The sequence below is a fragment of the Salmo trutta genome, chromosome 12, assembly GCF_901001165.1.
Source record: "Salmo trutta chromosome 12, fSalTru1.1, whole genome shotgun sequence".
NCBI classification, from domain to species: domain Eukaryota; kingdom Metazoa; phylum Chordata; class Actinopteri; order Salmoniformes; family Salmonidae; genus Salmo; species Salmo trutta.
The window spans coordinates 92,219,638-92,246,184 of NC_042968.1; the positions used below are offsets into that span (position 1 = coordinate 92,219,638).

The 26,547-nt window shown below is 45.8% G+C and overlaps 1 protein-coding gene across 6 annotated transcripts in view; it reads left to right on the forward strand.

The window, feature by feature from the left end:
• Positions 1-26,547, forward strand: part of synj1 (synaptojanin 1) — a 97,780-nt gene extending 71,233 nt beyond the window's left edge. For 3 of the 6 annotated variants that reach the window (XM_029770371.1, XM_029770373.1, XM_029770372.1), the window contains 10 exons: positions 682-847; positions 2,422-2,607; positions 5,165-5,287; positions 5,621-5,659; positions 8,258-8,293; positions 15,780-15,817; positions 16,792-16,969; positions 17,358-17,890; positions 21,526-23,024; positions 24,461-26,547. In XM_029770371.1, coding sequence (XP_029626231.1) covers positions 682-847; positions 2,422-2,607; positions 5,165-5,287; positions 5,621-5,659; positions 8,258-8,293; positions 15,780-15,817; positions 16,792-16,969; positions 17,358-17,890; positions 21,526-22,620 — 2,394 coding nt within the window. In that variant the 3' untranslated portion in view covers positions 22,621-23,024; positions 24,461-26,547. Of the gene's footprint in view, positions 1-681; positions 848-2,421; positions 2,608-5,164; positions 5,288-5,620; positions 5,660-8,257; positions 8,294-15,779; positions 15,818-16,791; positions 16,970-17,357; positions 17,891-20,494; positions 20,519-21,525; positions 23,025-24,460 lie in introns of those variants that run through there. The other 3 variants (XM_029770376.1, XM_029770374.1, XM_029770375.1) reach the window with 3 other exon arrangements.

Genomic DNA, 26,547 nt, shown 5'->3' on the forward strand with positions numbered 1-26,547 from the left:
TCACAGCAACACACTAGGACAACGTCACAGCAACGTCACAGCAACACACTAGGACAACGTCACAGCAACGTCACAGCAACACACTAGGGCAACGTCACAGCAACACACTAGGGCAACGTCACAGCAACACACTAGGGCAACGTCACAGCAACACACTAGGGCAACGTCACAGCAACACTAGGACAACGTCACGGCAACACTAGGGCAACGTCACATCTACACACTAGGACAACGTCACGGCAACACACTAGGACAACGTCACAGCAACACACTAGGACAACGTCACGGCAACACTAGGGCAACGTCACGGCAACACACTAGGGCAACGTCACGGCAACACACTAGGGCAACACACTAGGACAACGTCACAGCAACACACTAGGACAACGTCACAGCAACACACTAGGACAACGTCACAGCAACACACTAGGACAACGTCACAGCAACACACTAGGACAACGTTGATTCACACACTGATAAGCTGCATTGTAATATCTCTCTCTCTGTGTGTGCGTGTCTCTCTCTCTGTGTGTGCGTGTCTCTCTCTCTGTGTGCGTCTCTCTCTCTGTGTGCGTGTCTCTCTCTGTGTGCGTGTCTCTCTCTCTGTGTGCGTGTCTCTCTCTCTGTGTGCGTGTCTCTCTCTCTGTGTGTGTGTCTCTGTGTCTCTCTGTGTGTGTGTAGGTTCTGGGTAAGGTGATAGACATCCGTCTGAAGAGTTCAGGTTGGATTAAGAGTCTGGAAGAGGAGATGAGTGTAGAGAGGATCTGTGGATCTGTCCCTACCTCCGCCAGCTCCTCTCTGCTGGCCGAGGACGCTGATATGGGAGAGGACGACTACGATATGGAGGGTAAGGGAGGAGGGGTTTAATAAGGCTGATATGGGAGAGGACGACTACGATATGGAGGGTAAGGGAGGGGGGTTTAATAAGGCTGATATGGGAGAGGACGACTACGATATGGAGGGTAAGGGAGGGGGGTTTAATAAGGCTGATATGGGAGAGGATGACTACGATATGGAGGGTAAGGGAGGGGGGGTTAATAAGGCTGATATGGGAGAGGACGACTACGATATGGAGGGTAAGGTAGGGGGGGTTTAATAAGGCTGATATGGGAGAGGATGACTACGATATGGAAGGTAAAGGAGGGGGGTTTAAGAAGGCAGATATGGGAGAGGATGACTACGATATGGAGGGTAAGGGAGGGGGGGTTAATAAGGCTGATATGGGAGAGGACGACTACGATATGGAGGGTAAGGGAGGGGGGTTTAATAAGGCTGATATGGGAGAGGACGACTACGATATGGAGGGTAAGGGAGGGGGGTTTAATAAGGCTGATATGGGAGAGGACGACTACGATATGGAGGGTAAGGGAGGGGGGTTTAATAAGGCTGATATGGGAGAGGATGACTACGATATGGAGGGTAAGGGAGGGGGGGTTAATAAGGCTGATATGGGAGAGGACGACTACGATATGGAGGGTAAGGGAGGGGGGTTTAATAAGGCTGATATGGGAGAGGACGACTACGATATGGAGGGTAAGGGAGGGGGGGGTTAATAAGGCTGATATGGGGGAGGACGACTACGATATGGAGGGTAAGGGAGGGGGGGTTAATAAGGCTGATATGGGAGAGGACGACTACGATATGGAGGGTAAGGGAGGGGGGGTTAATAAGGCTGATATGGGAGAGGATGACTCCGATATGGAGGGTAAGGGAGGGGGGTTTAATAAGGCTGATATGGGAGAGGATGACTACGATATGGAAGGTAAAGGAGGGGTGTTTAAGAAGGCTGATATGGGAGAGGATGACTACGATATGGAGGGTAAGGGAGGGGGGTTTAAGAAGGCTGATATGGGAGAGGATGACTACGATATGGAGGGTAAGGGAGGGGGGTTTAAGAAGGCTGATATGGGAGAGGACGACTACGATATGAAGGGTAAGGGAGGGGGGTTTAAGAAGGCTGATATGGGAGAGGATGACTCCGATATGGAGGGTAAGGGAGGTGGGTTTAATAAGGCTGATATGGGAGAGGATGACTCCGATATGGAGGGTAAGGGAGGTGGGTTTAATAAGGCTGATATGGGAGAGGATGACTCCGATGGGAGAGGATGACTCCGATATGGAGGGTAAGGGAGGGGGGTTTAATAAGGCTGATGTGGGAGAGGATGACTACGGTTAAATCCATCCTCCATATTGCCCTCTTCCAAGCTGTATAGTTAGTAAAGAGAGAGAACTATGCCGAGGAAGAACCCACTGTAGCAGTCCACCTCTTGGCAAGTCAATGGAGTTTTCCTTGCGAGGCATTTTGTCTTGGTAAGTGCGTGTGTGTGTGTGTGTGTGTGTGTGTGTGTGTGTGTGTGTGTGTGTGTGTGTGTGTGTCTGTGTGTGTGTGTGTGTGTGTGTGTGTGTGTGTGTCTCCACCAGGTGATGTGGATGAGGAGGTGGAGGATATTCTCCCCCAACACCTTCAGCCAGGTGCAGGCCCCGCCCCCCTCTCCTCCCCCTCTCCCTCCCCCCGGGGCAGCCCCTCCCACTCCCCCACCCACGGAGAACCTGCTGCTCCCAGCAGACCCAGCCGATCAGCCCCGCGCTCTGCTGGACCACCGCAAGGTACACACACACACACACCGGAACACTGCAGCGTACACACTCACTGCCAGTCCCGAGCAAGGTACCATTGCACACATACACAGAGACACACAGAGACACACACACACACACACACACACACGCGTATAAGGATATATACAGTTGAAGTTTACATTCACCTTAGCCAAGTACATTTATACTCAGTTTTTCACAATTCCTGACATTTAATCCTAGTAAAGATTCTCTGTTTTAGTTCAGTTAGGATCCCCACTTTATTTTAAGAATGTGAAATGTCAGATTAATAGTAGAGAGAATGATTTATTTCAGCTTTTATTTCTTTCACATTCCCAGTGGGTCAGAAGTTTACATACACTCAATTAGTATTTGTTAGCATTGCCTTTACATTGTTTAACTTGGGTCAAATGTTTCGGGTAGCCTTCCACAAGCTTCCCACAATAAGTTGGCTGAATTCTGGCCCATTCCTCCTGAGAGAGCTGGTATAACTGAGTCAGGTTTGTAGGCCTCCTTGCTCGCACACGCCTTTTCAGTTCTGCCCACCAATTTTCTATAGGATTGAAGTCAGGGCTTTGTGATGGCCACTCCAATACCTTGACTTTGTTGTCCTTAAGCCATTTTGCCACAACTTTGGAAGTATGCTTGGGGTCATTGTCTATTTGGAAGACCCATTTGCGACCAAGCTTTAACTTCCTGACTGATGTTTTGAGATGTTGCTTCAATATATCCACATAATTTTCCTGCCTCATGATGCCATCTATTTTGTGAAGTGCACCAGTCCCTCCTGCAGCAAAGCACCCCCACAACATGATGCTGCCACCCCCGTGCTTCACGGTTGGGATGGTGTTCTTCGGCTTGCAAGCCTCCCCCTTTTTCCTCCAAACATAACGATGGTCATTATGGCCAAACAGTTCTATTTTTGTTTCATCAGACTAGAGGACATTTCTCCAAAAAGTACGATCTTTGTCCCCATGTGCAGTTACAAACCGTAGTCTGTCTTTTTTATGGCGGTTTTGGAGCAGTGGCTTCTTCCTTGCTGAGCGGCCTTTCAGGTTATGTCGATATAGGACTCGTTTTACTGTAGATATTGATACTTTTGTACCAGTTTCCTCCAGCATCTTCACAAGGTCCTTTGCTGTTGTTCTGGGATTGATTTGCACTTTTTGCACCAAAGCAAGTTCATCTCTAGGAGACAGAACGCGTCTCCTTCCTGAGCGGTATGACGGCTGCGTGGTCCCATGGTGTTTATACTTGCGTACTATTGTTTGTACAGATGAACATGGTACCTTCAGGCGTTTGGAAATTGCTCCCAAGGATGAACCAGACTTGTGGAGGTCTACAATTTTTTTTCTGAGGTCTTGGTTGATTTATTTTGATTTTCCCATGATGTCAAGCAAAGAGGCACTGAGTTTGAAGGTATGCCTTGAAATACATCCACAGGTACACCTCCAATTGACTCAAATGATGTCAATTAGCCTATCAGAAGCTTCTAAAGCCATGACATCATTTTCTGGAATTTTCCAAGCTGTTTAAAGACACAGTCAACTTAGTGTATGTAAACTTCTGACCCACTGGAATTGTGATACAGTGAATTATAAGTGAAATAATCTGTCTGTAAACAATTGTTGGAAAAATTACTTGTATCGTGCACCAAGTAGATGTCCTAACCAACTTGCCAAAACTATAGTTTGTTAACAAGAAATTTGTGGAGTGGTTGAAAAACGAGTTTTAATGACTCCAACCTAAGTGTATGTAAACTTCCGTCTTCAACTGTATAAGTATATAGATAGATAGATAGATAGATAGATAGATAGATAGATAGATAGAGTTTACTGATATAAATGATCATTGTCATTGTGCTCTTTCAGGAGTGTTAAGCCCCTCCCCCAGCAGGAGAACTAGTGTTGACCCAGCAGGTAAAACAGTGTTAAGCCCCTCCCCCAGCAGGTAAAACAGTGTTAAGCCCCTCCCCCAGCAGGTAAAACAGTGTTAAGCCCCTCCCCCAGCAGGTAAAACCGTGTTAAGCCCCTCCCCCAGCAGGTAAAACAGTGTTAAGCCCCTCCCCCAGCAGGTAAAACAGTGTTAAGCCCCTCCCCCAGCAGGTAAAACAGTGTTAAGCCCCTCCCCCAGCAGGTAAAACACAGGTTCCCATGTATAGGTAGCTGTCTGCTATGCTGCCTGGTCTTCGTGCCTGTCTGCTGGTTTGGTGTTTAGTTAGCAGTGTCTTTATCTACAGCGGAGTGTCCCTGTTCAGTACCCGAGATATACCGGTTAGACTACTACTCCCAGCCTCTTATGTCATTTGAGCTGTGTTCTGAACTATGCAATTCACACACAACCTCAAACCAGCTTAATAGTTTGTGTCCCAGTTGCTGTCTGTTTGTGAAATACATTTGGGAAAAAAATATTTTAAATTCCAGTCTGGTGGAAATGAAATTTGTACTGCAGGACTAGGAATGAGAGACACTGGTGCATAACATTGATAGTTCTCTCTGTCCCTCGCTCTCTGTCCCTTGCTCTCTGTCCCTCGCTCTGTCTCTCTCTCGCTCTCTTTCTTTCCCAGGGACTCCAGTGGACTTTCAGCCTGGTGCTCCTCATGCCCTGGAGCCTAAACGCCCTCCTCCTCCTCGCCCCAACGCCCCCCCAGCCCGACCTGCTCCTCCTCAACGCCCTCCTCCTCCCTCAGGTATTGGCTGTCTCGATATACCCCTTCACACCATGTTGACCTTGTTCTCCTACTACTATGTGCATCCCCAATGAAATATATATATATATATGATATATATGATATATTTTGACCATTTTGAGGTTTTATGATGAATCAGATGGTTGACTATGATATTCTGGTGAAATGTGTTCTGTATAGATGTTCAGTTGACTGGTTTAAACCGTTCAGTTACATATTACACGTCTAGAATGGACAATGAGATCCTAACAACGTCATGAAACATCCATTCCAACTGAATAAAAAGGGTAGGTGTGTAACACTGTAATCTCACCCCTTCCTTCCTGTTTGAAGGAGGCCTAAGCCCTATGCCCGGGAGAAGAGACATGGGAGGTAAAAAGGCTTTGTGCCAGACAGATAGATGTTGTGATATCACTGCTGCTGTGTCATACTGTATGGTGGCTTATTGTAGTAGACCTGTAGCTGTTACTGTGGTGACAGACTAGTTTATTTACTGTATGGAGGTTTACGTGACAACGTGGCTTATTCATGCAGATGGTGTGGTGATTTTGTTTATTGGTTTGTTGTTAAATGCAACTCATTTTCATGCTCTCTGGTATGGTAGTTGTCCACGGGGCTGGTTTCCCAGACACAGATTAATCCTAAGAAGCAAGTTTAATGGATAATGTTAAAATGTATCTGTCCAGGAAACCAGCCCAATGAGACTGGTTTGATTTCAGTGTGGAATTAGGCAACCTTTTAAGGTGGTTAACACCAGTTATACCGGAAGCCCAGTTATACTGGAAGCCCAGTTATACCGGAAGCCCAGTTATACCGGAAGCCCAGTTATACCGGAAGCCCAGTTATACAGGAAGCCCAGTTATACAGGAAGAACAGTTATACAGGAATCAAAGGCCTGGCACAGAATATTGCTGCTCCCCAAGGTTTATTCCTGCACACAAATCAACAATGACTTCAGTCATTTTCTTCATCCCTTAGCCTCTTCATCAGTTAACCCCAGCCTCTTCATCAGTTAACCCCAGCCTCGTCATCAGTTAACCCCAGACTCTTCATCAGTTAACCCCAGACTCTTCATCAGTTAACCCCAGCCTCGTCATCAGTTAACCCCAGCCTCGTCATCAGTTAACCCCAGCCTCGTCATCAGTTAACCCCAGCCTCTTCATCATAACAGTGTTGTGTTGTATTGTAGTTCTGTATTGTCCTTCCATTTTGAGTCATGTGTTTACGTTCCTTCGCTCTTAAGACTTTGGAGAATATTCTGGAGAAAATACGCTGAGTCCTGCTCTGGCTAGGAGAAGGGGCAGCGAAGGTAACATAGATCTATAGATCTAGATGGGTTACTCGCATCGTGTGATTATGGTTTCTACACAAAGAGTTGGATAAATGGCACATCTTTGCCACAATGTCCTCTGTGACCATCCAGACAATAGAGATGTTGTCAGTCCTCAACAGCACCGTAGAAATATTCTATTTCTATGAATGGCACTGCCCCCATGTTAAAAACAGGCTTTGTGGCAAGTGAGTCCTCTATCTCAACTCTATGATTGTCCAATAGAATTAAAACAGAAATACCCTTCTCTCTGGTTACTCTGAGAGTAGAATTGAATGTGTTAGTGTTGAGGTATAGGCTAGGCTAAGTGTTGTTCTTATTGAGGTATAGTGAATTGTGATTCAGCTTGTTTTAGAATAGCTCGTGGTTTTTTGTGAAGTAGCGTTTTTTTAAGTTGATCAGAGGATCTCCTCTAGAATCAACCAGGACGTGTCCCTTCTGTCCGTTTTACTCTTCCATAGTAGAATGTGACCCGAGGCTAAGCCGGTGGTTTTAATACCTCTCTTCGAGGGATACTCCAGATGTTTTACATCTGTTGTTGTTCCCCTTGATTCACCTTAGTCATGGGGTTGAGGATGATGAGTTGACAAGTGGGCTAGTTCTGGGCTAGTTCTGGGCTAGTTCTGGGCTAGTCCTGGAATAGTTCTGGGCTAGTTTTGGAATAGTTCTGGGCTAGTCCTGGAATAGTTCTGGGCTAGTCCTGGAATAGTTCTGGGCTAGTTCTGGGCTAGTTCTGGAATAGTTCTGCTCTAGTTCTGCTCTAGTTCTGGGCTAGTTCTGGGCTAGTTCTGGGCTAGTTCTGGGATAGTTCTGGAATAGTTCTGGGCTAGTTCTGGGCTAGTTCTGGAATAGTTCTGCTCTAGTTCTGGAATAGTTCTGGACTAGTTCTGGAATAGTTCTGGGCTAGTCCTGGAATAGTTCTGGGCTAGTCCTGGAATAGTTCTGGGCTAGTCCTGGAATAGTCCTGGGCTAGTTCTGGGCTATTTCTGGAATAGTTCTGGGCTAGTTCTGGGCTAGTTCTGGAATAGTTCTGGAATTGTTCTGGAATAGTTCTGGGCTAGTTCTGGAATAGTTCTGGAATTGTTCTGGGCTAGTTCTGGAATAGTTCTGGGCTAGGTCTAGAATAGTTCTGGGCTAGTTCTGGGCTAGTTCTGGAATAGGTGAAATCCATGGAACGGCTGGTGGTCCCTGAGGAGAGGTTTGAACACCCCTGGGCTGGGCTATATATCTGTGGCCCAAATGGCACCCTCTTCCCTATAAAGTGCTCTACTTTTGTTATGAAAATAGGGACTTGACGTATGTGTTGTCATTGAGGATGCAGCCTATTTTAAAATACCTTTGTGTTTTGTGTAGTGGTGGTTGAGATGGTTAAGCCTGTGTAATAAGGGTATATCTGAAGTGGACAATGTGTTGCAGTGAGGTGTTCGTTTGGCCACTGACACAAGGTTGAAACGGTAGGTAGGTTGAAACGGTAGGTAGGTTGAAACGGTAGGTAGGTTGAAACGGTAGGTAGGTTGAAACGGTAGGTAGGTTGAAACGGTAGGTAGGTTGAAACGGTAGGTAGGTAACACAGTGGTTTAAAATGAAAAGTAACCTCATGGTAAAGTCTGGTTTCCTTTGTGTTGCTTCTGCCTGCGAAGGACAAAAAAGCCCTGCGCTCGCTAGACCTGCCTCAGGTGAGTCGTGATGGGGGAACTGTTATAACACCTCCTACTTTCTCAATGCTGGACCTGGGGGGGGGGGACTGGTCCTGGGGACCCCGAGGGGGGGGGGGGGCTGGACCTGGGGACCCCGAGGGGGGGGGGCTGGTCTTGGGGACCCCGAGGGGGGGGCTGGTCTTGGGGGCCCCACGAGGGGGGCACATTTAGTTTTTTGCCCTTGCGCTCACACTCGTGATTCAAATCTAAGGATTGGTGATGAGTTGTTTAACTGAATAAAGTTAAGTGCTCGGGCAAAAACATGAAACAGGATTAAGAAACACACTGCCTTATAGCATGGCTATATAATAGTGGTAACAGAAACACTGCCTTATAGCATGGCTATATAATAGTGGTAACAGAAACACTGCCTTATAGCATGGCTATATAATAGTGGTAACAGAAACACTGCCTTATAGCATGGCTATATAATAGTGGTAACAGAAACACTGCCTTATAGCATGGCTATATAATAGTGGTAACAGAAACACTGCCTTATAGCATGGCTATATAATAGTGGTAACAGAAACACTGCCTTATAGCATGGCTATATAATAGTGGTAACAGAAACACTGCCTTATAGCATGGCTATATAATAGTGGTAACAGAAACACTGCCTTATAGCATGGCTATATAATAGTGGTAACAGAAACACTGCCTTATAGCATGGCTATATAATAGTGGTAACAGAAACACTGCCTTATAGCATGGCTATATAATAGTGGTAACAGAAACACTGCCTTATAGCATGGCTATATAATAGTGGTAACAGAAACACTGCCTTATAGCATGGCTATATAATAGTGGTAACAGAAACACTGCCTTATAGCATGGCTATATAATAGTGGTAACAGAAACACTGCCTTATAGCATGGCTATATAATAGTGGTAACAGAAACACTGCCTTATAGCATGGCTATAAATAGTGGTAACAGAAACACTGCCTTATAGCATGGCTATATAATAGTGGTAACAGAAACACTGCCTTATAGCATGGCTATATAATAGTGGTAACAGAAACACTGCCTTATAGCATGGCTATATAATAGTGGTAACAGAAACACTGCCTTATAGCATGGCTATATAATAGTGGTAACAGAAACACTGCCTTATAGCATGGCTATATAATAGTGGTAACAGAAACACTGCCTTATAGCATGGCTATATAATAGTGGTAACAGAAACACTGCCTTATAGCATGGCTATATAATAGTGGTAACAGAAACACTGCCTTATAGCATGGCTATATAATAGTGGTAACAGAAACACTGCCTTATAGCATGGCTATATAATAGTGGTAACAGAAACACTGCCTTATAGCATGGCTATATAATAGTGGTAACAGAAACACTGCCTTATAGCATGGCTATATAATAGTGGTAACAGAAACACTGCCTTATAGCATGGCTATATAATAGTGGTAACAGGGTGGTAATAACAACCCATCTGTTATGTGATAAACATTATAGGTGACGCCGTGTGTGTGTGTCTCGCTGTGTGTCTCCTCTCTCTGTGTGTCTCTCTCTCTGTGTGTCTCTCTCTCTGTGTGTCTCTCTCTCTGTGTGTCTCTCTCTCTGTGTGTCTCTCTCTCTGTGTGTCTCTCTCTCTCTGTGTGTCTCTCTCTCTCTGTGTGTCTCTCTCTGTGTGTCTCTCTCTCTGTGTGTCTCTCTCTCTGTGTGTCTCTCTGTCTGTCTCTCTCTCTGTCTGTCTCTATCTTTGTGTGTCTCTCTCTCTGTGTGTCTCTCTCTCTCTGTGTGTCTCTCTCTCTCTGTGTGTCTCTCTCTCTCTGTGTGTCTCTCTCTCTGTGTGTCTCTCTCTGTGTGTCTCTCTGTCTGTCTCTCTCTCTGTCTGTCTCTATCTTTGTGTGTGTGGTAGTTCCTGTACCAGTCTGTTTCTCTGTCAGCGTTCAGTAATCCAAGGCTTGGTTTAGTTAGCTCTGCCCTAGGGGCCTTGGCACAGGGGTGTGCTTACTTACTTAGCCAACTTCCCTGAGAGTCATCAATCTACCTATGCCCTGTGTGTGTATCCCACCCAGTCAGGTTTATCACGGGTGATAGTTACAAAACTCATCACTGTATCCTTTATCAACATGTGGGTTGGGCCTCTCTATCTGTGAGGCGAGAGCAACATGCTCTCTTGTTTATTTATAAAGCGCTTCTTTTAAAACTACCTCCATATATATCATCATTAATTTCCACTAGATATACTAATTTTAAAACCAGATCACAGATGTGGATTACATTAGAGACTCCTGCGGTCTCCACAGAGTTGGGTAGGACTGCCTTTAGTTCCTTTGCGCCTTATTTATGGAACAAACTGCAGATCCAACTTAAGTTAGACACTCTGGTGTCCCTTGCCCATTTTAAATATGTTATGGAGGATCAATATGATGTTATCTGTGATTGTTTCTGTTGAATTGTGTCTTTGTTTTGTATGTTTGAAATGTTCTTGTCTGTATGCCTAAAACTGTACATGTCACCATGTTTACACAGGGCACAGCCGTAAAAGAGATCCAGGTCTCAGTCTGTTTTCCCTGTTAAAATAAAGATTAAAAAAAAATAAAAATAAAAAAAGGTAGACCAGGTACACACTAGTTTATCCAACCCTCTCAGGTAGACCAGGTACACACTAGTTTATCCAACCCTCTCAGGTAGACCAGGTACACACTAGTTTATCCAACCCTCTCAGGTAGACCAGGTACACACTAGTTTATCCAACCCTCTCAGGTAGACCAGGTACACACTAGTTTAACCAACCCTCTCAGGTAGACCAGGTACACACTAGTTTAACCAACCCTCTCAGGTAGACCAGGTGCACACTAGTTTAACCAACCCTCTCAGGTAGACCAGGTGCACACTAGTTTAACCAACCCTCTCAGGTAGACCAGGTGCACACTAGTTTAACCAACCCTCTCAGGTAGACCAGGTGCACACTAGTTTATCCAACCCTCTCAGGTAGACCAGGTGCACACTAGTTTATCCAACCCTCTCAGGTAGACCAGGTGCACACTAGTTTATCCAACCCTCTCAGGTAGACCAGGTACACACTAGTTTATCCAACCCTCTCAGGTAGACCAGGTACACACTAGTTTATCCAACCCTCTCAGGTAGACCAGGCACACACTAGTTTATCCAACCCTCTCAGGTAGACCAGGTACACACTAGTTTATCCAACCCTCTCAGGTAGACCAGGTGCACACTAGTTTATCCAACCCTCTCAGGTAGACCAGGTACACACTAGTTTAACCAACCCTCTCAGGTAGACCAGGTGCACACTAGTTTATCCAACCCTCTCAGGTAGACCAGGTACACACTAGTTTATCCAACCCTCTCAGGTAGACCAGGTACACACTAGTTTAACCAACCCTCTCAGGTAGACCAGGTACACACTAGTTTAACCAACCCTCTCAGGTAGACCAGGTACACACTAGTTTAACCAACCCTCTCAGGTAGACCAGGTGCACACTAGTTTATCCAACCCTCTCAGGTAGACCAGGTGCACACTAGTTTATCCAACCCTCTCAGGTAGACCAGGTACACACTAGTTTAACCAACCCTCTCAGGTAGACCAGGTGCACACTAGTTTAACCAACCCTCTCAGGTAGACCAGGTACACACTAGTTTAACCAACCCTCTCAGGTAGACCAGGTGCACACTAGTTTAACCAACCCTCTCAGGTAGACCAGGTACACACTAGTTTAACCAACCCTCTCAGGTAGACCAGGTACATACTAGTTTAACCAACCCTCTCAGGTAGACCAGGTACATACTAGTTTAACCAACCCTCTCAGGTAGACCAGGTACACACTAGTTTATCCAACCCTCTCAGGTAGACCAGGTACATACTAGTTTAACCAACCCTCTCAGGTAGACCAGGTACACACTAGTTTAACCAACCCTCTCAGGTAGACCAGGTACACACTAGTTTAACCAACCCTCTCAGGTAGACCAGGTACACACTAGTTTAACCAACCCTCTCAGGTAGACCAGGTACACACTAGTTTATCCAACCCTCTCAGGTAGACCAGGTACACACTAGTTTAACCAACCCTCTCAGGTAGACCAGGTGCACACTAGTTTATCCAACCCTCTCAGGTAGACCAGGTGCACACTAGTTTATCCAACCCTCTCAGGTAGACCAGGTACACACTAGTTTATCCAACCCTCTCAGGTAGACCAGGTGCACACTAGTTTATCCAACCCTCTCAGGTAGACCAGGTACACACTAGTTTAACCAACCCTCTCAGGTAGACCAGGTGCACACTAGTTTATCCAACCCTCTCAGGTAGACCAGGTACACACTAGTTTAACCAACCCTCTCAGGTAGACCAGGTACACACTAGTTTATCCAACCCTCTCAGGTAGACCAGGTACACACTAGTTTAACCAACCCTCTCAGGTAGACCAGGTACACACTAGTTTATCCAACCCTCTCAGGTAGACCAGGTGCACACTAGTTTATCCAACCCTCTCAGGTAGACCAGGTACACACTAGTTTATCCAACCCTCTCAGGTAGACCAGGTGCACACTAGTTTATCCAACCCTCTCAGGTAGACCAGGTACACACTAGTTTAACCAACCCTCTCAGGTAGACCAGGTACACACTAGTTTAACCAACCCTCTCAGGTAGACCAGGTGCACACTAGTTTAACCAACCCTCTCAGGTAGACCAGGTACACACTAGTTTAACCAACCCTCTCAGGTAGACCAGGTACACACTAGTTTAACCAACCCTCTCAGGTAGACCAGGTGCACACTAGTTTAACCAACCCTCTCAGGTAGACCAGGTACACACTAGTTTAACCAACCCTCTCAGGTAGACCAGGCACACACTAGTTTATCCAACCCTCTCAGGTAGACCAGGTACACACTAGTTTATCCAACCCTCTCAGGTAGACCAGGTACACACTAGTTTAACCAACCCTCTCAGGTAGACCAGGTGCACACTAGTTTATCCAACCCTCTCAGGTAGACCAGGTGCACACTAGTTTAACCAACCCTCTCAGGTAGACCAGGTACACACTAGTTTAACCAACCCTCTCAGGTAGACCAGGTACACACTAGTTTAACCAACCCTCTCAGGTAGACCAGGTGCACACTAGTTTAACCAACCCCGGGGGGGGATTAGATGACTTCTCTGTTGGGGACAGGACAGCGCTCTGCACCCCAAAGGGCACCCTATTCCCTATATAGTGCACTACTTTAGACCAGAGCCCTATTCCCTATATATAGTGCACTACTTTAGACCAGAGCCCTATGGCACCCGGTTGGGTTCAGTGATCTGCAATAGCCGATGGCTTCAGATTCCCTCAAGTTTCAGACAGTTCCTACCATGAGATACAAGGAGACGATATCGCTATGGAAGTCAGTATATTAACATGTCTTGGTGATTGATGGAGGTAGATAGCTGATATCGCTATGGAAGTCAGTATATTAACATGTCTTGGTGATTGATGGAGGTAGATAGCTGATATCGCTATGGAAGTCAGTATATTAACATGTCTTGGTGATTGATGGAGGTAGATAGCTGATATCGCTATGGAAGTCAGTATATTAACATGTCTTGGTGATTGATGGAGGTAGATAGGCAGCAGGTAGCCTAGTGGTTAGAGCGTTGGGCCAGTAACCAGCGGGTAGCCTAGTGGTTAGAGCGTTGGGCCAGTAACCAGCAGGTAGCCTAGTGGTTAGAGCGTTGGGCCAGTAACCGAAAGGTTGCTGGATCAAATCCCTGATCTGACAAGGTAAAAATCTGTCGTTCTGCCCCCTGAACAAGGCAGTTAACCCACTGTTCCCCGGTAGGCCGTCATTGTATATGTTAATTTTTTCTTACCTGACTTCCCTTCCCTAAATATATATATATATATATATATATATATATATTTTTTAAAGATGTCTGATATCTCTGCTCTGCTTTATTGAGGTAAAGTTATACTGACTATGACTGTGATATGTGGTTGTCCCACCTAGCTATCTGGAGATGAATGGACTGACTATGACTGGTCCACCTAGCTATCTGGAGATGAATGGACTGACTATGACTGGTCCACCTAGCTATCTGTAGATGAATGGACTGACTATGACTGGTCCACCTAGCTATCTGTAGATGAATGGACTGACTATGACTGGTCCACCTAGCTATCTGGAGATGAATGGACTGACTATGACTGGTCCACCTAGCTATCTGGAGATGAATGGACTGACTATGACTGGTCCACCTAGCTATCTGGAGATGAATGGACTGACTATGACTGGTCCACCTAGCTATCTGGAGATGAATGTACTGACTGTGACTGTAAGTCTCTCTGGATAAGAGCGTCTGTTAAATGACTAAAATTCTATGTAATGTTTTCACTTGTCTTGACATCTCGTGGCCAGCGATGGCTAGAAGGGGCAGTGAAGGTAAATAATGTATGGATGGGTTACCCATGTGATCAAGGCATCGCCAGTGCTTGACTTGGGCAGGAGTTCACCGGAGCTGCGTACCAGCACCTCCAATAGTTCTACTGCTCCAATTCTTACCCATCTCATAGAATATTACCTCAAATGTATTGTGGAATTCCTGCACCTAAATATAAACAGTACTGGCACCCAAAATGAGTACCGCCACCTATTTCAGTCCAAATCAAGCACTGGGCATCTCCTATAGAACCATCCAGGAAGTCCTTTCTATATTATTGAATGTTCTAGAGCAAGGATATTCAACTCTACACTACGAGGTCTGGACTACTGCTGCTTTTCTGTTCTACTTGATAATTAATTACACCCGCTTCTGATGTCCCAGGTCTAAATTGGTCCCTGATTTAGGGGGGGGGGGGGGGGGGGGGGGGGAGAATTGAAAAGGAAAAATGCAGTGGAACTGGCTTCGAGGTCCAGATTTTGAAATTGAGAATTTCTTTGTTGTATCTCTTTGTTAGAGAGTAGATGGGTCTTGTTGCTAGGTTAGTGAATCAGAATCACCTTTATTCACTGAATACATTTATAGGGACCAGGAATTTGACCAGGTGTGTATTCATTGTACCGATTCTGTTGCAAAACGTTTCTTAACAAAAGCGAACTAAACAAGGAAGGTTATATTTTTGTCCAATAGAAACTCTTGTTTTAGTTGCAACTGAACGTTTTGCAACTGTTTGGCTAATGATTACATACATGGTGCTGATAGCAGTAGTTTACAGACAGAAGATAGAAAATTGATTTACACATTATCTCCACACATGTTGCTATGCTAGTGAATGACCAGTCCTTATCATAGCATAAGATAAAAAATATTTTTTTAATCCCCAAGGGGAAATTGGGGAAACATGTAAAAAACATAGCAGAACCATCAAAAGTCCACTGCATACTGCTTCAATCATGTCATTCACAGAAATCCAATAGTGGGCATTTCACCATTTGTGATGAAACAACAGTGAATGGACAGCTTCAGCCATTGGTGGTTCTGATTGTCAATCATATGTCTCTGTTCCAGGTCGCGTCCAATCAGGTCCTGGAGGCCTGCCCAGACCGGTGAGTGTTAAAAGACCAATACATCTATCCCAGCAGAATGAATATGCTCTAAAGATACCACGTTTAGATGGACTGTGAACTTCTCTTTCTCTCCCAATCTCTTTTCCTTCCTTCTCTCTCTCTCTTCCTTCTCTCTCTCTCTCTCTCTCTCTCTCTCTCTCTCTCTCTCTCTCTCTCTCTCTCTCTCTCTCTCTCTCTCTCTCTCTCTCTCTCTCTCTCTCTCTCTCTCTCTCTCTCTCTCCTCTCTCTCTCTCTCTCTCTCTCTCTCTCTCTCTCTTCCTTCTCTCTCTCTTCCTTCTCTCTCTTCCTTCTCTCTCTCTCTCTCTCTCTCTCTCTCTCTCTCTCTCTCTCTCTTCCTTCTCTCTCTCTCTTCCTTCTCTCTCTCTCTTCCTTCTCTCTCTCTCTCTCTCTCTCTCTCTCTCTTCCTCTCTCTCTCTCTCTCTCTCTCTCTCTCTCTCTCTCTCTCTCTCTCTCTCTCTCTCTCTCTCTCTCTCTCTCTCTCTCTCTCTCTCTCTCTCTCTCTCTCTCTCTCTCTCTCTCTCTCTCTCTCTCTCTCTCTCTCTTCTCTTTCTTTCTCTCTCTTTCTCTCTCTCTCTCTTTCTCTCTCTCTCTCTTTCTCTCTCTACCTCTCTCTCTCTCTTTCTCTCTCTCTCTCTCTCTCTCTCTCTCTCTCTCTCTCTACATCTTCCCTTTCTCTCTCTCTCTCTCTCTCTACATCTTCCCTTTCTCTCTCTCTCTCTCTCTACATCCTTTCTCTCTCTCTCTCTACATCCTTTCTCTCTCTCTCTCTACATCCTTTCTCTCTCTCTCTCTCTTTCTCTCTCTCTCTCTCTCTCTCTCTCTCTCTCTACATCCATAATCTCTCTCTCTCTCTCTCTACATCCATAATGTCTCTCTCTCTCTCTCTACATCCTTTCTCTCTCTCTCTCTACATCCTTTCTCTCTCTCTCTCTACATCCTTTCTCTCCCTCTAGAACATGCCTCAGAGGGCCGGGGTGATCAGTGTGACCCCCCAGGCGCGCCCTGCCCACCCAGGTGCTCCCAGACCCACCCCAGAGGCACCCGGGGCACCACGGCCCACCCCAGACACTCACCCTGGAGCCCCCAGACCTGGCCCTGACGCCCAGCCTAAACCCACCGACCTGCCCCTGGGTGAGACGCAGCCTGGAGGTCTCATACTATCAACCACACCTGGCTTCAAATAGTATTTGTTTTATTTTAAAATCTTCCTAGACTGTGTGATTGAGAAGTCCAGATGTCACACTGTAAACCAGCGTTCCCGCAAACTCGGTCCTGGGGACCCTCATCAACTCACCATCAAGATTTGATTATTTAAATCGGCTGTGTAGAGCAAAATAAAAACCGTATTCCCCATGCTGTTCCCAGAAGTTACCCAGAAAACACTGCTGTAAACTCATGACTGTTTTAAAGGGGTAATCTGGGATCGGTCCGTTCTTGGACTATTAAATATATCTATTCATTCTTTAAGAAGAAGACCCTCTCTGTGTGTGTCTAACTCTTCTGTAACATTGTCTTGCAGGTCCCCCTCCTTCTGGACCCCCTCCAGTGAGACATGTCCCCTCCCCGATGCAGCCTCCGATGCAGCCAACAATGCAGCCCCAGTCTGCCCCTCCAGCCCAGACACCCATGCAGGCTCCCATGCAGCCCCAGTCTGCCCCTCCAGCCCAGCCACCCATGCAGGCTCCCATGCATCCAACCATGCAGCCCCAGTCTGCCCCTCCAGCCCAGCCACCCATGCAGGCTCCCATGCAGGCTCCCATGCAGCCAACCATGCAGCCCCAGTCTGCCCCTCCAGCCCAGCCACCCATGCAGGCTCCCATGCAGCCAACCATGCAGCCCCAGTCTGCCCCTCCAGCCCAGCCACCCATGCAGGCCCCACTGCTGCCCCAAATGGCTGCTCCAATGCTGCCCACACAGGCCGGAGCAGGGCTAGGGGCTACCGGGGCTGTGGCCCCCCAGGGGTTGTCCTCCCCCAAACCCCCTCCCCGCTCCCGTTCCTCTCATGTCCTGCCCCCTGAGACCACCACTACAGAGAATGCCCCTGCAACCCAGGTTAGTACCAACCAACACTGTATACAGTTACCATGACAACATACAGGTTAATACCACCACTCTGTATACAGTTACCATGACAACAGAGGTTAATACCACCACTCTGTATACAGTTACCATGACAACATAGTGGTTAATACCACCACTCTGTATACAGTTACCATGACAACATAGTGGTTAATACCACCACTCTGTATACAGTTACCATGACAACATAGAGGTTAATACCAACACTCTGTATACAGTTACCATGACAACATAGTGGTTAATACCAACACTCTGTATACAGTTACCATGACAACATAGAGGTTAATACCAACACTCTGTATACAGTTACCATGACAACATAGTGGTTAATACCACCACTCTGTATACAGTTACCATGACAACATAGAGGTTAATACCAACACTATGTATACAGTTACCATGCCAACATAGTGGTTAATACCACCACTCTGTATACAGTTACCATGACAACATAGAGGTTAATACCAACACTCTGTATACAGTTACCATGACAACATAGAGGTTAATACCAACACTCTGTATACAGTTACCATGACAACATAGTGGTTAATACCAACTCTGTATACAGTTACCATGACAACATAGTGGTAATACCAACACTCTCTATACAGTTACCATGACAACATAGTGGTTAATACCAACACTCTGTATACAGTTACCATGACAACATAGAGGTTAATACCAACTCTGTATACAGTTATCATGACAACATAGTGGTAATACCAACACTCTGTATACAGTTACCATGACAACATAGTGGTTAATACCAACACTCTGTATACAGTTACCATGACAACATAGTGGTTAATACCAACTCTGTATACAGTTACCATGACAACATAGTGGTAATACCAACACTCTGTATACAGTTACCATGACAACATAGTGGTTAATACCAACACTCTGTATACAGTTACCATGACAACATAGAGGTTAATACCAACCAGCACTGCAATATGTAACTTTTTGGGCGATCAGACCAAATTCACATGGAAATAAGAGTTATAGATCTGTCATTTTTATTGACAGCAAGTTTAAGAAGCGGTAGATCTGTTCTACAGTGGCAAGAAAAAGTTCAAAGAAAAAGACTGTGTTTGTCTGTTTTTGTGATCAGATCACATTTTATGACCAATGGACTGCAGAGTTATTCCAGAGGGTTCACATACTTTTTCTTGCCGTTGTACATGCGCTATTTCTCTGCTTCCCGTTTTTAAGTTTTGTTTTTGCATTTTTTTACTTTCTGTTTTGTACACCAGCTTCAAACAGCTGAAAATACAATATTTTGGGGCTTTTGAAAATATATTTCACAGCGGTTTAGATGATACAATGATTCTCTACACTAGACATAACTTGTTTTGTCACAAACGGAAATTAGGAGGTTTCTACATATTGCACCTTTTAATACAAAATGTAATAACTCCAATCTAGTCGTTAGATAAATATTAATCTCCTTTGTTTAGGCCTTGATTAGGTCAGAAGTAAAACGTGACTTAACAAATCACATAATAAAGTCATATGGACTCACTCTGTGTGGATAAATAGGGGTTGACATGATTTTTATTGACTACCCCTTGCTCTGTCCCCCATACATTCAACATCTGTAAGGTCCCTCAGTCAAGTATTGAATTTCAAGCACAGATTAAAGTACAAAAGAGCAGAGAGCTTTTTTGAAAGCCTCATAAAGAAGGGCAGTGATTGGTGGATGGGTAACAATAACAAATCAGACATTGAATATCTCTATAAGCATGGTCAAGTTAATAATGATGCTGTGGGTGATGTATTAAACCACCCAGACACATCACAGATAGAGTCGTCCTTCTGAACTGAGCTGCAGGACAGGAAGGAAACCGCTCAGGGACGTCACCATGAGGCCAGTGGGGATTTTAAAACAGTTACAGAGTTTAATGGCTGTGATGGGAGACAACTGAGGATGGATCAACAACATTGTAGTGACTCCACAATAATGACCTAAATGACAGAGTGAAAAGAAGAATACAAATATACAGAATAAACATATTCCTAAACATACATCCTGTACGCAACAAGGCTCTAAAGTAATACTGCAACAACAAAATACACAGCAAAGGAATCCACTTTTTGGCCTAAATTCAAACCCTTCTGTTTGGGGCAGATCTGAGTAGCTGCCTCCTTTAATGCATCTTTCAGTAGGACAATAACCTAAAACAAAAAGGCCAAATATATTCATTAAAAAAAAATTTTTTAAAAATCTTACACTTTGAGTATTTTGTTTAGATCGTTGACACACAAAAAAAAAGACAATCTATTTTAATCCCACTTTGTAACACAATAAAATGTGGATAAAGGAGGTGTCTAGTTTGTTAGCTACTGTATGTCATGGTATAATGTTACAGGAACACATGAGATGAGGGAAATAGCAAGTAGATGGTACATGCACAAAACAATTGGCTTCTCTTTTCTCTCTCTCTCTTTATCGCTCGTTCTCTCGCACTCTCCTTTCTCTGTCCCAGAGCTTTGCTACAGTTATATAGGTGTGTAAGTGTTCTTCTCTCTGCTGTCCCTCTGTTCTCTCTCTCTCTCTCTCTCTCTCTCTCCAAGCCGGAGCAGCCCTCTGGGTGACAGGTATATACCATCACCTTCTCTATATTGAACTCCTCCTTGTTTCTCTCCATAGCACCTCTGTCACTCAGTCCTCTAGTCCAGTGTATGACCAAGTCTCAAATCACACCCTAATCCCTAGATGGTACACTACTTTGGACCCTATTCCTTAGTACACTACTTTGGACCTTTTATCCCTAGATAGTACACTACATTGTACACTACATTGGGCCTTTATCTCTTGTCTAAAGTAGTGTACTAACTAGGGAATAGGGTGTGATTTGAGTCTCCCTACTCCCATACATTAGTCACCTGCTTCATGTTTTAGTTGATTTCTGTCTTTATCCACCTGTAGGTATCTATTTGATCTCCTAGCCCATCACAAATCAAATAACAGTGGTTTTTATGTTCATCAACTGGTAAAATGGGTTCTTGTTGTTGTTTTAAACTGTTGTTTTTACGTAGCCAGCATGACAATCCACACATCTGACCTTAAAATAACAGGATGTTTTTCCTCGTCTCGTCCAGTTCAAACAATGCATGTTGGTCACGTCTAGCCTGGTAATCTACCCGAATATGTGTTGACGTTCCTTTTCATATGTGCTCCTGATTTGATCAACATGTTGAAATAGACCACATATGGAATGACTTCCTGATTTATCATGTTCTCTATATATATATATATATATATATATATATATATATATATATATATATATATATATATATATATATATATATATATAACGTGTAGTCCAGTGGTGGTAATGCACCTGGTTAATCCTTTACTGGTTAGGTATACTAGTCCTTTGTGTGGAATATAGTAGCTAGTTAAGTGTAGTCGTATTGTGAGGTTATTAAAGTAGAATTGTTGCATGTTATAACGAGAGCTCTTACTGCTGAAACAGCACTCTACAATTACATTCATTTACTTATTTCCTCATTACATCAAAACAAACTGCCATTGGCTCAGCGTTTTCCCTACCTTGGCTCTGATTTGTTTACTTCCGGTGTCATTTTCTCCCCTCTAGATCAATGGGGTGAATGGAATCCAAAGAGAAGCACAATGGAAGCCCGAACCCTTTGACACACTCACCTCTGACCTCTCCTCCTCTTGGCTCAACACCCAATCGCTGACCAGGAACTCTTCCTTACGCTCCGCTCCTACCTTCCCTACTCCCTCCTTCTCCTCCTTCACCCTCCCTTCATCCCTCCACTCCGCCCCTCTGTCCACCCTGCAGGGCTTCGACAACTCCTCTTCCTCCACCCTCCCCCCTTCCCTCACCCAGTCTCTCCTCCCTCCTCCCCCGGTCCCATCTCGAAGTAGGTCCCAGGAGGCCCTGCAGCGGGGCTCTCCCAACCCCTTCCTGAGTGATCCGGTCCCAGCCCGTCCCAACAGCACCAACCCCTTTACTGGTCCTCTGGTGCAGCAGGGCCAGAGGCGCTCTCTGACACCCGACTTCCTTACCCAGCAGAAGACCTCCAGGCCTGGCCTCGACAGGACCATGTCTGCCTTCACGCAGCCCCTCGCCCCTACCCCAGCCTCGCTCCTCGCCCCTACCCCAGCCTCGCTCCCAGCTTTTGCCCCCACCCTGACGCCAGGGGCACCTGCACCCCCTCCATCGCTCCACCGGACCATGCCCCTACTTGGCCCATCGATGACCCCCCTCATCCCTGCTCCAGCACTCCCTCTCCTGACTGCTCCCTCTCTCCCTGCCCCTATCCTCCCCCTGGCTCTTCCTCACTCTCGCCCTCTTCTCCCAGCCCCTGCTCTCCCCCTGTCTCCTCCCTCCTCCACCCCTGCCCTCCTGTCGTCCCGCCCCCAGCCCCCTCCTCCCCCTCGGCCCCAGCTGTGGGTGACGTTCGATGATGATTCAGTCCTCCCTGTCCCACCTGCAGCCCCCGCTGCTTCCATCTCCCCCCCATCTCTCACCCAAACTCAGTTCTCCTGCTCTGGTTTCGACTCTGACCCACACTGGGCCACTGGCTCCAACACCTTGACCTCCACATTCCTCTCCCGGCCCCCTCCGATCCCAGCCAGGATGGTCCCAGGCAGCAGCCAGCCCCCGCTCCCAGCCCGAGCCACAGACAACCTCCCCTTCCCCAAGGACTTCACTGAGAGATAGGAGTGACCCAGCGATCTATGGTCCACCACAGAGGAAACATGTCCTGGGTAGGCCAGGCAAGGCAGGGCAGACCTATCTAGAGGAGTGTAGATCTATGGTAAATGTGAATGTGTGTATGGTTTGTATAAAGAGTCAGGTATTTAACACATTTAAACTAACTCCCTCTTCCACCACTCCTGAATATTCATGTATCAGTGCTGTTCCATAACATCTCTGCTGCCGATGTTGTTAACACATCACATGTTATTATGTGAATATGTATGTTTCTCCTGGTCTGTTTATTTCGTTATGGCAGGAAACATGTTCCTGGGTCTATATCAGGGCTGTCCAACCTTGTTCCTGGAGGGATACCCTCCTGTAGGTTTTAACTCCAACCCTGTTCCTGGAGAGATACCCTCCTGTAGGTTTTAACTTTAACCCTGTTCCTGGAGAGATACCCTCCTGTAGGTTTTAACCCCAACCCTGTTCCTGGAGAGAGACCCTCCTGTAGGTTTTAACTCCAACCCTGTTCCTGGAGAGAGACCCTCCTGTAGGTTTTAACTCCAACCCTGTTCCTGGAGAGAGACCCTCCTGTAGGTTTTAACTCCAACCCTGTTCCTGGAGAGAGACCCTCCTGTAGGTTTTAACTCCAACCCTGTTCCTGGAGAGATACCCTCCTGTAGGTTTTAACTTTAACCCTGTTCCTGGAGAGATACCCTCCTGTAGGTTTTAACCCCAACCCTGTTCCTGGAGAGAGACCCTCCTGTAGGTTTTAACTCCAACCCTGTTCCTGGAGAGATACCCTCCTGTAGGTTTTAACTCCAACCCTGTTCCTGGAGAGATACCCTCCTGTAGGTTTTAACTCCAACCCTGTTCCTGGAGAGAGACCCTCTTGTAGGTTTTAACTCCAACCCTGTTCCTGGAGAGAGACCCTCCTGTAGGTTTTAACTCCAACCCTGTTCCTGGAGAGATACCCTCCTGTAGGTTTTAACCCCAACCCTGTTCCTGGAGAGAGATCCTCCTGTAGGTTTTAACCCCAACCCTGTTCCTGGAGAGATACCCTCCTGTAGGTTTTAACCCCAACCCTGTTCCTGGAGAGATACAATCCTGGAACTCCAACCCTCATCTAGCGCACCTAGATTCTAATAATTAGCTGGTTGAAAAACTGAATCAGGTTGGTTACAACTGGGGTTGGAGTTAAAACCTCTGAAAGTTGACTATAAGATAATGACTTGATGAGTCAAGTGATGGCAGTGATGGATATAGACGTCCTGGAGGTGGATCCAGATGCCCGTCACCAGGTGTATAAGGAAGTGATCGCCCTGCAGGGTCCTCCCGACGGAACCATCCTGGTCTCTCTCTGTTCCTCCGGACCCGACGACTACTTTGACGACGCGCTCATCGACGAGCTGCTGGACAAGTTCGCTGTGTTTGGAGAGGTCATCCTCATCAGGTGATGGAAATACACACACACAAAACTGTTTCACTATACTTATTACCCTAACCCTTACCTTGACCCCTAACCCTTACCTTGACCCCTAACCTTGACCCCCAACCCTTACCTTTACCCCAACCCTTACCTTGACCCCTAACCCTTACCTTGACCCCTAACCTTGACCCCTAACCCTTACCTTGACCCCCAACCCTTACCTTGACCCCCAACCCTTACCTTGACCCCTAACCCTTATCTTGACCCCCAACCCTTACCTTGACCCCTAAACCTAACCACTAACCCTAAATCTAACCCTTAAGCCTACTAGGTTCCATCCTAAATGGCAGCCTGATCCCTATATGTAGCGGTGGGTCCCAGCCTTTTTTCACTTTCCTTATCAAGTCATTATCTTATAGTCAACTTTCAGAGGTTTTAACTCCAACCCCAGTTGTAATCAACCTGATTCCGTTTTTCAACCAGCTAATTATTAGAATCTAGGTGCGCTAGATGAGGGTTGGAGTTCCAGGATTGTATCTCTCCAGGAACAGGGTTGGACCAGCCCTGGGGTCTATATGGTTAATGTCAATGTATATCAATATATATCTATCTATCTATGCGCTCAAGTGGTGTCATCTCCTGTGTAATATTGAACATGTCTATCTACAGCCATACAGTTAGATTGTCACCGAGGTTCTTATTCCATATGATCAGCGTTCTAAGATATGACCACATTCCCTACACTCAGCGGTGTGTCACGTTCACTGTTATGACACGGTAGGGCTACAGTCACGTACACATCCGTCGTTATTACTAGGCTGTATGTAAGCAGCGGTAGCCTAGTCCCTGTCTTTCAAACACAGAGGGAAACACCTAGAAACCCAGTTTCTACTCCTCACTGCTTATTCAGTATAGGGTGAGTGCACTGCAGGAGCCAACATGGAACCCAGTTTCTACTCCTCACTGCTTATTCAGTATAGGGTGAGTGCACTGCAGGAGCCAAAATGGAACCCAGTTTCTACTCCTCACTGCTTATTCAGTATAGGGTGAGTGTACTGCAGGAGCCAACATGGAACCCAGTTTCTACTCCTCACTGCTTATTCAGTATAGGGTGAGTGTACTGCAGGAGCCAACATGGAACCCAGTTTCTACTCCTCACTGCTTATTCAGTATAGGGTGAGTGCACTGCAGGAGCCAACATGGAACCCAGTTTCTACTCCTCACTGCTTATTCAGTATAGGGTGAGTGCACTGTAGGAGCCAAAATGGAACCCAGTTTCTACTCCTCACTGCTTATTCAGTATAGGGTGAGTGCACTGCAGGAGCCAAAATGGAACCCAGTTTCTACTCCTCACTGCTTATTCAGTATAGGGTGAGTGCACTGCAGGAGCCAACATGGAACCCAGTTTCTACTCCTCACTGCTTATTCAGTATAGGGTGAGTGCACTGCAGGAGCCAACATGGAACCCAGTTTCTACTCCTCACTGCTTATTCAGTATAGGGTGAGTGCACTGTAGGAGCCAACATGGAACCCAGTTTCTACTCCTCACTGCTTATTCAGTATAGGGTGAGTGCACTGCAGGAGCCAACATGGAACCCAGTTTCTACTCCTCACTGCTTATTCAGTATAGGGTGAGTGTACTGCAGGAGCCAAAATGGCCAACTGTCATGTCACTCAGCATTGATCAGAAATCACCTTGCTCTACAGAGTTTCTAGCCTGTTATACAACGTCTTCATATGTCTCTGTGTCAGGCAGGGCCAGAACTCACAGTTACTGAATATCTTTATCTGTACAGTACAACACCTATTTTATCTCATGAATGTACATTGCACAGGTTGTCGTCTCCTTGAGACCACAAATGATGGTTTCTTTCTCTCTCTCTTTCTCTCTCTCTCCTCTGCCATCAGCATCTGTCTTCTGGGCTGTTGTGCTAAAGCTCAACATGTTCTGTAGCCACATATTAACCTGTATGCATAGTGTTTCTGTATCTTTTCAGAGAGCAGGCTAGTCTCCAGACGTGTGGATTCACGGTATAACAGATATGCACTAAGACTTTACTAAGTCAACCAGATTCTCTGAGAGGTCTTGTTAAAACATTAACGTCTGGTGAGCGTGACAGATTGAGAAAAGAGGAGAGACTGTTTTGACAGATGACTTGAGGACTTAAACCTGCTTCCTCCTACTCCTCTGTATCTCGTGTGTGAGTGTGTGTGTGTGTGTGTGTGTGTGTGTGTGTGTGTGTGTGTGTGTGTGTGTGTGTGTGTAGAGCTGCATACTGTACGTATCCCAGTATATATATATATATATATTCCTCATTTGATCCAAAGCTTGGACCTGTACTACTGTATAGTAATATGAATGTGTTGTTCTTCTGTTGTACTATTGAGATCCTTCTATATATCTGATCTCAAACGATCCCATTTTGCTTGTTGTTGTGTGTCGCTGTAAAACATGTATTTTGCTTCGAACTTAATTTTCTCGCAGAGATGGTACCTACCTACTTATTTTAATTTCAAAA